Below are 10,479 nucleotides of genomic sequence, written 5' to 3' on the forward strand. Positions count from 1 at the left end.
ACACCCGGCGGCGGCCAGCTCCCACCCCGGGGGAAGCCGCTGTGGCCCCCCGTGGCAGACGGCCCACGGCACGGGGCGGAGGTGAGGCGCTCTTGCTCTGCAACTTTATTCACACGGGGGTACCCTGCAGCCCCCACGCCGCCTACCGCTGCGGGGCAGGCGGAGGCTGGGCGGCAGGAGGCTGGGTGCTCCAGGGGGGTCCAGGCCCCTCCGGGGGATCACTGGCAGGTGTTGTAGATCTGGACCTGCTGGTTGATGGTGGCCAGCACCTCCCTCATTCTGGCCTCCAGCCCTCCCAGCTGGGCTGCTTTGGCATCCAGCACCCGCTCGTTCCGCTCGTACTCCTCCTCCAGTGCTGCAGGAACAGGGAGAACGTGAGTCAGCCTGGCCTCCCACCACTGCCCCCACCACCGCCCCAGCGTCCCCCCTCTGGCCTCACCTCGCAGCCGCTGCAGCTTGCCTTGAGCATCCTGCAGCAGCCCTGCGGCCTCCTCCCGCAACTGCTGTGCCCGGCTGCCCGCCTGCTGCACGCCCTGCGCCCGGTGCTCCACCAGCTCCTGTGCTGTCCGGTACCGGTCCCGAAGTGGCCCCTCCAGCACCTGCTGGGCAGCGGGGCTGGTCAGCAGGATCGCCAGGGGACCCCTGCTAACACTGGTGCCCCCTGATCACCCACCTGCTTGGCCTCGCCAGCCCGGTCCCGCGCAGTGCTGGCCGCCTCCTGGGCACGTGTGGCTGCCAGGCTGTTGTTTGCACGTTTCACCTTCAGGGCATCGGTCTGCCTGTCCAGGAGCCCGATCTGCTCCATGGCACCTGCCAGCTGCTGCTCTGCACTTCCTGTCTGGGTCTGCATCTGGAGATGGGTGGCATGGGAGTTTGGTGTGGTCGCTCTGATCACAAGGTGGGGATGGGGTCCCGTGGTCATAGGGATGGGGCTCTTACCATGCTGAGGGCACTCTCGCTGTGCTGGATGTCACCGGCAGCTTGCTGCAGTGCCTGCTCAGCCATGCCCTGGGCTTGCCGCGCCTCCTCCAGCGCCTGCCGCACTGCCTCGGCCGTGCCCCGCACTCCCTCTGCCCGTGACCTGCGGCCACACAGCAAGGCCTCAGCATAGCCCCGGCTGGGGTCCTCGGAGGGATTGTGTCTTCACGTCCCTGGGCTCACCTGGCCCGCTGGGCATCCTGCAGAAGCTGCCCAGCCTGCTGCACGTCACTGGCTGTCTGCTCCAGGATGGCATCCACGCTGGCCAGGCTGCGCACCCGCGTCTTGATCTCCTCGGCCAGGCGGTGGATCTGGTCCGGTGCAGCGGGGAGTGACAGCTCCAGTACCCGACTGGCTACCACCTCAATGCTCTCAGGATCAGCCCCCTCCTCTGCAGGTGGAAGCAGTCAGTGTGTTCCCTACAGCACGCCAGGGTGAAGGGGGCAGGCAGACCAAAGGGCAGAGGGGAACATGGGACAGGGCACGGGGGGGCCAGAGATGGCTGGAGGGCACAGGATGGTTGGGGCAGGGCAAGGACCATGCAGTGCAGCATGGGGCAGGGGTGGCACAGCCCACATGCAGTGTCGGAACAATGCAGTGCAGCGCAGTGCAGGGTCGGTGCAGTGTGGTGCAGGTGCAGAGCCACAAAGCCCTGGGTAGGGGTGGCCAGCCCTCCCGGCATGCCGGCACTCACGGCTCAGGAAGGCCTTGACATGGCTGATTAGCTCCCTCAGCTCCTTGTTGGAGCTCTCCACACGGGCCCTGGTCTGGTTCGCCTTGTCCAGGGCTGCCTGTGCTCGCAACCGGGCTTCGTCTGCCTTCCCCTTGGCCTCTGCCACCTGAGCACGGGCAGAGACCCTTGGTGCCAGCCCCAAGGGCTGCAGAGCGTGGCTGTGCCACCAGATCCCACCAGCGCCCATGTGCCACACACCTTGTGGGATAGCTGGGCCATGTCACTGGCAGCCTGACGCAGCTCCTCCTGGGCATGGCGTGCCCGGTCGAGAGCACTGTCAGCCTTGGACACGGCTCCACCACAGCTCAGACCACCGCAGCGTCGTCCCCCATCCTCATCCCGGCACCCGGCACCCCCACAAGGGCTCTCAGCACAGGGCACATCTCCCACCACACCGCAGACCTGCAAGGCAGCACGGGATCAGGGCAGTTCTGGGTGCCATTCCCCCAGTTCCCTCCCTACGTCCCACCTTCTCGTTGAGCGGGTGCAGGCTCAGCGCCTGTGCCCTTGCTGCCAGGTCCATCAGTGCCCGCCGGCTGGCTGCATTGTGGCGATTGAAGTCATCCCGCTGGCTGGCCAGGAGCTGCTCAGTGCGGTGGCGAGTGGCTGCCGAGATGCTGACAGGGCTGGGCACGGCACGGGTGGAGGCGTCCGCCTGGCGCTCGGCCTCCTGTGACTCCTTATAGGACTGGCGAATACTGTCATAGGCACCTGGCGGGGGCAGGGACACTGTCAGACCCCTGGCCATGGCCTGACCACCCTGGCCTGGCTCTGTGGTGTGACTCACCAAGGAAATTGGAGGTCTTGAGGGTGTGTAGCCGTTGTTCCAAGTCCTGCAGGCTGTGGTTGAGGGCGCGGGCGCCCCGGTCCACAGTGTTCAGCACATGGCTGGCATTGAAGTTAGCATCCTGAGCAGCCGTCAGCTCCCCTTCCACCCGTGTCAGCCTCTCAGTTGCCTCCTCGATCTGCCGCCTGCAAAGGAAGGGGGTGAAAAGCTGCCCCTACGGCCACCCTGGGAGCCGTGTCCTGTGCCAAGTGCTCACCGCAGCCCCTCCATGGTGTGTGTCAAGTGGGCAGCGGTAGCAGCCGTGGTGTTGCGGGTGGCCACCACATCACGTACAGTGGCCAGGTTCTCCTCCAGCTGACGGAAGGTGCCCTCGAAGGCGCCAGCAGCCCCGGTGTGCTGCAGGAGGCTGGCCCGCTCTGCCAGCGCTCGGGTACGGGCGGCCAAATCCTGCACCACACGGTCCCAGTCCCCGAAGCAGGGGTGGCAGGGCTGGCAGGCAGGGAAGGTGCCAGCAAAGCCTCGGGCACACTGGTCACAGCGGACTCCAGAGATGCCAGGCCGGCAGTCGCAGTGGCCACTGCTGCGGTGGCATTGGGCACTGGCTATGCCACGGGGGTCACAGTCACAGGCTGCAGGGAAAGTAGTGTCAGGGCACCATTGGGTCCACTGTGGTCCCCCCACTGGCACCGGCTCTCACCTCGGCACTGCTGCCGTGGGTCACCCCAGTGGTGCTCCTGGCAGTCGGTGCAAGTCCGGCCACCAAAGCCTGGCCGGCAGGAGCACTGCCCTGTGAACTGACAGACATGGCATGGCCGAGGCTGGCACTGCTGCAGCACACCCCCAGCCCCATCCCATCCCCCCAGCCCCTGTCCCTGTCATGTCTCACCTGGTTGCAGGTGGGTGTCAGGGAGTGCTGGGGGTGGCAGGCGCAAGGCTGGCAGCCTTGCCCGCTGGCCAGGTTCCAGAAGTTGGGGCTGCAGCGGTCACAGCTCTGGCCCTCCACATGGGGCAAGCAGTGGCACTGCCCGCTGTGCCTGTCACAGTGGCACTGCTGGGGCCCACAGGTGCTGGCATCAGTGCCCAGGGGGTTGCAGGAGCAACCTGGAACCAAGAGGCACTGAGCAGAGATAGAGATGAAGGAATGAAGACAAGGATGGGAATAAGATTGGGATGGAGATGGGATGGAAGTTCTGATGGGGACAGAGCAGGAGTTGTATGATGATGGATGAGTGTGGAAGCAGGATGGAGACAGAGATTGGGCAAGGATGGGGTGGGGACTGGATGGAGGTGGAATGTGCACAGCATGAGGACCACTGGTAGGGATGGGATGGAGATGGGACCAGGGTCAGGATAGAACAGGAATAAGAACAGGATGAGGACGATGGATAGCAGGGGATTGGGATGGCAGTGGGGACGAGAATGGGCATGAGAATAGGATATAGATGGGATGAAATAAGTTGGACTTGGGGACAGGGACTGGGCCACAGTGCTGGGCCTGGGCAGAGGAGACAACCCTGTTACAGGGCAGGGCTGCAGGGACTCCACAGCCCTGTGCACGAGCAGGGGCAGCCATTGGTGCACATTGTCCCCAGAGACGTGTCAGGCCCTGGAGGCAAGTCTGTCTTGGCATGGCAGTGGGTACTCACGCCTGCAGCTGTGTCTTGTGGCATCTCCATAGAAGCCGGGCTGGCACTCGGCGCAGTGGGGCCCGGCGGTGTTGTAGAGGCAGCGCAGGCACTGCCCTGTGCGCCGGTCGCACGCCTCTGGGTCCGTCACATCGATGTTATCGTGGCACTGGCAGGGCAGGCAGCGCCCGCCCTGCAGAGGGTCCCCATAGTACCCAGGGGCACACTCATCACAGCGGGAACCTGCTGACACAGAGCGCTGGGCAGTGCCTGGGGACAGGGCACCCCAGAAGGCACTGAGAGTGCCGTGGCAGGTACCCACCTGTGTACCCAGGGCTGCAGTGGCAGACGACCTGCTGGGAGCGGCTGTCTTGATAGCAGGAGGCAGCGAAGTGGCGGGGGGTGCTGGGCCCCTCAGGACAGGGGCAGGGCCGGCAGTGCTGCCCGGAGCCAAGCGCTGGGTTCCCAAAGTGTCCGGCTGCACACCTGCAGGCAGGAGGTCAGCAGAAGCCAGGGCTGCTGGCAGCACCCTGCCCCAGTCTGGCCACGTACCCCACCTACCTCTGGCACCTTTCACCATCTGTGTGGTCACGGCAGCGCAGGCAGCTGCCTGTCCGAGGGTCACAGTTCTCAGCGTGCCCATTGCACTGGCAGGGCCGGCAGACAGGGAAGCCCCAGTGGCCGGGCTGGCAGCGGTCACAACGTGGGCCATGGGTGCCTTCACGGCAGGGGCACTGCCCGGTGGTGCTATCGCAGATGGTGCTCACTGAACCCTCACGGCTGCACTGGCATGCTGGAAAGCACAGCACCCACAGTGTCTGCCCCCGAGCTGTAGAGAGCATCCCTTCCCCATGCCCCCAGCCCTGGGATGCCCAGGCTCCTTTCCCAGTGGCACTCACGTCGGCATCCACCAGGCCCAAAGCCAAAGGTTCCTGGAGAGCAGCGGTGACAGCGCCGTCCCATGACGTTGGGTTTGCACTGGCACTGCCCACCCTGGGGCTGGCACTCGGCACTGAGCGAGCCCTGGGGATCGCAGAGGCAGGCTGTAGGCAGAGAGCAGGGTCAGCATCAGCTGCTGTGGGACAGGGTGCAGGACAGGGTGTGCGGCTGTACTCACACAGCGCCCCGTCATGCAGGATGGCCGAGAGGCTGTGCAGGAGGCTGGAGCAAGGCTCAGCCACAGGCGAGGGCCCTGCAGCGTGGAAAGGCTGGGCACAGTGGTACCGCTCAAAGGTTTCCCGGCGCTCCATAGAGTTGGGGTCACCCGCAATGAACATCTCCAGTGAGGAGTAACGGGGCAGGAGCACCAGCTGCAGGGCAAAGTCAGTGGGACGTCATGTCCCTCTCTCCCTGTTCTTCCTATGGCTGCATTCCATGCCCCTGAAGGGTTGCTATCCCCCATCCCACTGCCTGTCTGCCCCTCACCGAATCAATGAGCACACTGGCAGTGGAATCCTGATGAGCAGCAGCACAGCCCAGTTCCAGGCGGAGTGTGTAGGAGACACCCTGCTCCAGACAGATGGGCTGGGACAGCACCACATACCTAGATGGGGGCAAAACAGAGTAAGGGCAGCCATGTGCCTCCAGTGAGCCCCAGCAAGCCCAGCCCTACTGAGGTGTTTACCTGGCACCGGAGGGGAGGCTGGTGGAGAGCTGGTCATCGGCAGGGATGGTGTTTCCACAAGGGCTGCTGGCAGAGACAGGGCTGGGGCGCAGCACCTTCAGCCCCACCTCCTGCCAGGCCTCTGGGTGCTAGCAGCCGAGAAGGGGCAGTGTTAAAAAGCCTCACCATCTGGAACTCCCCACCACTACCTCCCAGTCTGGCAATATATCACACTGCTGGCTTCACCATCTGGCGCTCACCTGGGGCTCATAGCGGATGACCACATCATACTCGGTGGAGAAAGGCACATCACTCACATGAAACTCCACCCAGCCGCCTTCCAGCATGCGGGCAAAGCCTGTCCCTGTCCAGGAAGCTGGATGGTCTCGGGGAGGCTCACGCTCCACCACTGAGCCCTGGTGCAAGCAGGTGTTGTGAGATGGGACCCTAAAAATCACCTTGGCCAGCAGACACTGCTCTGCCCTGAGTAGGGAGGAAGACCACTGCCTGCTGGTCTGGGTACCCTGCAAAGGGGCACCCACTGCACTACTCTGCCTGATGTCCTCCCCAGGGACACCTTCACTCCTTACCTGATGCAGCCGTGCATCCTCCGCCTCATAGGTGTAATGGTCCAGGTTGATGCGGTAGAAACCGGCCTCCACCTGTTCACACTGTCGTCCTATCACATGGCTGCGGCACTGGCACTGCCCCGTCCCCATGGCACACCTGGTAGTCCAGCAGCACCATGAGCCCTGATGCCAGGAGGGGTGGCCCTTGCCCTCTGCATCCCCACAAAGACTCACAGGTTGTTGCGGGCACCTCCCACATCGCAGTCACAGGGCCGGCAGCCTGGGAGGTCATGGCTCAGACCCCAGTGCTCGGGCTGCAGAGGGTCACAGAGTGTTAAAGAGCAGCTGTCTGTGCACTATAGTCCTGAGCACTGTGCATGGGCCGTGGCACAGCCCCACTCACCAGGCACTGGTTGCAGCTGCGCCCGGTCACCAGCCGCTTGCAGAAGCACTCCCCACTGACAGGGTCACACCGGCTGCCATCAGCCACTGTGCCACGGGGGTCACACTGGCACCCTGCATGGAGAGCCAGCAGTTTCCAGCAATGCCAAACCACACGCCTGACCCCAATAGGTGCCACCCTGGTACCTACTCCGGCAGCCTTGCGGGTTGTCGGTGCTGAGGCCGAAGAAGCCGGGTTTGCAGCGGTCGCAGCGGGCACCAGCCACATGCTCCTTGCAGCGGCACTGCCCCGCAATCAGGCCCCTGGCTGGGTCATCAGCACTGTCACATAGCCCACCATCCAGAGAACCCTCAGGGTCACAGTCGCAGGCTGGGGAGACAGGCAGGGTGAGCACTGTGACCACCAAGGCACCACCCTGCACAGCCTGTCACACACTGACCTCGGCACACGGCGGGGTCCCGCAGGTCCTTGGTGGGGTCCTTGTAGTAGAAGGGCTTGCAGAGGTGACAGCGACGGCCCATGGTGTTGTGCTGGCAGTCATCACACACAGCTCCACTGGTGTTCCCCGTGGCCAGGAACACGGCCATGTCAAAGTGGCACCGCCGTGAGTGCTCGTTGCAGTCACAGCCTGCAGGGACAGCACCATGGCATGGCATGTGGCACCACAGCCCGCATCTGGCAGGCAGCACCCCAAATGCCAAACCTCCCCTGCCTAGGCTCTCCTTGCTATGACATGCAGCACCACAATCCCAAACCTCCCCAAAGTACAGCTCTGGCACCCCAGACACCCTCAGCCAGTCTGCATGATGCCAGTCACCACCAAACCACATCCCACTGTACAGCACCCCAAAACCTCTGCCACAGCATGGCCTGGCAGCTCTGGCACCGGGATTGTGCCAGGAGCTGGTGCCAGCAGGGGCACTCACGGCGACAGGCGTTGGTGCTGGAGCCCTCGGCTGGGCGCCAGGGCAGGTCTTGGTAGAAGTCCTCGCAGCGCTCACAGTTCAGCCCCTGCGTGTGGTGTTTGCAGACACAGCGCCCGTGCACCTACCAGGATGCCACGGTGAGGGGCTGCGGGACTAGGCGACACAGCTACCCAGCTCCAGCAGGGCACACAGGCCTGGCTTGCCCTACCATGCCATCGGCGGTGGCAGGGGCCCCGCTGAGCGGAGCGCACTCAGAAGCGTGCCCGTAGCAGAAGCAGTTCCCGCGCATCACCAGCTCGTAGAGCGCGTAGTAGTACTTCTCCCGGATCTCCCGCCGTGAGTCCAGCAGGTTGTCCCCCAGCGTGTGCAGCTTGGTGAGGTTCACCCGCAGGTTGGTGACACGCAACAGGTCTAGGGTAGGGAGAGACCCCTGTTGGCACAGGGTGGCTGGGCACATCTATGCACAGCTCCCCTCTGCCGGGCACAGCTGGGCTGGGCTGTGCATGGCACAGGAGGCTGTGGGTGGTTCACAGGAGCTGGGCATGGCTCTGCTTTGCTGGGCACGGCTGGGATGGGCCATGCATGGCATGGGGCGTCCATGCAGGGCTGCACAATATCAGGCTGGACTGTTGTGCTTGTCTATATCACACAGTATTGGCCCGGGGCTGTGCATGGTTTGGCTCACAGGCACGTGGTTGCATGTGGCCAGGCTGGGCTGTACGTAGCTGTGGGGGTTCAGCTCCCACACACGTAGCTGTGCACAGTCTGGCTGTGCGTGGGCTCTGCATTCCCACAGCAGAGGCAGGCTGGGACCCCACCAGTGCAGAACAACACCCTTGGCACAGCACCTTAACATGTCTCAGGGCACACACCATTGGGGGCCATTCCCAGGAGATGGCTGTGCCTGGTTCACGCAGCCTGGGGGCCTTGGGAAGACAGGATGGCTTTCCCAGAACTGCAGTTTCCCAGCAGCCCTGCCCTGCAGATTCCTCCCCTCCTGCTCCCAGTCTAAATTTAGCCTTGGGTGGGTGATTAACCCACTGTGTCCCGTGCCCAGCCTGACTCCCCATCTCGAACCACAGCTGGTGTTGGACTCAGCCGTGGCACAGCCATCCTCCTCCATTTAACCCAATGCAGCCTGACCTTCAGCTGCTCTCACAGGGCAGGGTGCAGAGGGGTCCAAGACCCCGCAGACTTGGGATCAGGTCCTGATCCCTGTGTAGGGCCCAGAGCAGGGAGAGTGCAGCCAAAATAGCTATGCCCAAAATAGAGCAGCCAAGCAGGAGCCCAGATGGCTGGCAACTCACTTTGGATGGAAGGGCTGTAGGGGTCCCGGATGGGGATGGCAGGGTCCAGCACCCGGTAGATGACCTGGAAGGAACAGCAAGGTGATGAGAGCAGTGCAGGGGATCCCCTGACTCTCCTGGGACACTACTAGGGTCTCACCTCCCCCTCAGTGGAGGGCTCGATGTCAGAGTAGCGGGACTCGCAGACGACATCATCAATGCGGCGTGGGGGCCCATGGGGGATGTGGGGAAAAGAAGCAGCGCAGTCGTAGGCGAAGTAGTGATACACCTTCCAGGTCTGCCCAAAGTCAGCTGAGCGCTCCACCAGCATGGCCGCGGGGCGGAAGGTCTGCGAGACACCCAGGTGGGACAGGAGCTAGCCCCACAGTCCCTGAGGGCGTGTTCCATCCAGTCCTGTCCCAGCCTGGATACCCACACACTGCGACCCACCTTGAAGGTCATGATGAGATGGGTGAAGTGGAACTCAGCCTCCAGGTCCAGCTGGATGCTGACGTGCTCCACACCTAGGGGTGACAAGTGTGACAAGTGGAAGCACCCACTCACAGGTCCCAGGGGTTCGTCCCCCCCACCCGGCAGTGGTCCAGGGGAGCGGCCGTGGCCACAGGCTGAGTCACACTTCCTCAGTGTGGGAGGAAGGGAAGGAGAGCCCCCCGGGACAGGACAGGATGCTCCACCATCCCCACCCATTACTCACCGTTCTCTGACTGCCACCAGGCTTTCTTGGGGCGAGGGGCAAAGCTGGTGACCACATTCTCGATGCGGTGGCTGTTGGTGTTGGTGCGGGCATCGTAGGGCCGCCGCGAGTCGCAGATGAAGCACTTTTTCTCCTCCTGCGAGTTGGCAGGCTCAATGACGTATGTCCCCAACCCTGTCCCGTGCCCCTCATCCTCGTCTGGCCCTCCCAGGCCCCGTCCCACTCACCTGGAGGTGGCTGACGATGCAGTAGGGCTGGGGCCGGCGCAGCCCGCAGGTGGAGGTGGCACTTAGGCGGGCTGCTCGCCCCACCAGCAAGTCCCCGGTGGCCGGGTAGCAGCTACCGCGGGCACAGCCCTGCGGGGAGTCGGGGGCCAGGGCCACCCCCAGCCCTGCGGAGCGGCGGGCGGCTGAGGGCGCTGCGGGGCGGGGGGGGGGCCGGGGCCGGGTTTCCCCCCGCCGCGCTCGGGGCCCCTTCCGCGGCCGCCCGGAAACGGGACGGCGGGGCCGGGCCGGACCCTGGCGCCCACCGGCCCCGCTGCGGCGCGGGGCACGGACTCACCGGCCAGCAGCGGCAGCAGCAGGAGGACGGCGGGGCTCCGCTTCGCCGGGCTCCGCATCGCGGGGCGCGACGGGACGGAAAGGGGCGCAAAGGGCGCGCAAAGGGGGCGCTCGGCAGGTGCCTGCCGGTCCCGTCCCGTCCTGTCCTGACTCACCGGTTCCCCTTCTCGTTCCCGTTCCCAGTACCTTCCCGGTCCCCTTCCCGGTCCCTCCCGGCCCCTCCGAAGTGGCGGCAGGCGCAGCGCTCGGGGCTGCGCGGAAAGCGCGGGGCGGATCCCGGCTGGAGCGGGGGAG

The 10,479-nt window shown here is 64.6% G+C and overlaps 1 protein-coding gene across 1 annotated transcript; it reads right to left on the reverse strand.

Moving 5' to 3' along the window:
• Positions 1 to 90: 90 nt before the first annotated feature.
• Positions 91 to 10,366, reverse strand: LAMB2 (laminin subunit beta 2). The gene is made up of 33 exons (XM_053953873.1): positions 10,187 to 10,366; positions 9,853 to 10,016; positions 9,626 to 9,761; positions 9,361 to 9,434; positions 9,071 to 9,259; positions 8,932 to 8,995; positions 7,833 to 8,035; positions 7,625 to 7,745; positions 7,138 to 7,326; positions 6,888 to 7,067; positions 6,699 to 6,811; positions 6,530 to 6,609; positions 6,317 to 6,452; positions 5,987 to 6,142; positions 5,748 to 5,875; positions 5,549 to 5,666; positions 5,241 to 5,433; positions 5,023 to 5,166; positions 4,685 to 4,916; positions 4,446 to 4,609; positions 4,145 to 4,366; positions 3,385 to 3,599; positions 3,196 to 3,292; positions 2,755 to 3,127; positions 2,499 to 2,683; positions 2,181 to 2,422; positions 1,910 to 2,113; positions 1,673 to 1,817; positions 1,162 to 1,369; positions 940 to 1,081; positions 674 to 850; positions 440 to 599; positions 91 to 355 (listed from the first exon to the last, which is right to left on the reverse strand). Exons 1-33 carry the CDS (start codon positions 10,242 to 10,244, stop codon positions 219 to 221), a joined length of 5,349 nt encoding a protein of 1,782 aa, XP_053809848.1. The 5' UTR covers positions 10,245 to 10,366; the 3' UTR covers positions 91 to 218.
• Between the last annotated feature and the right edge of the window lie 113 nt (positions 10,367 to 10,479).

Source organism: Vidua chalybeata, chromosome 12 (genome assembly GCF_026979565.1).
Source record: "Vidua chalybeata isolate OUT-0048 chromosome 12, bVidCha1 merged haplotype, whole genome shotgun sequence".
NCBI lineage: Eukaryota > Metazoa > Chordata > Aves > Passeriformes > Viduidae > Vidua > Vidua chalybeata.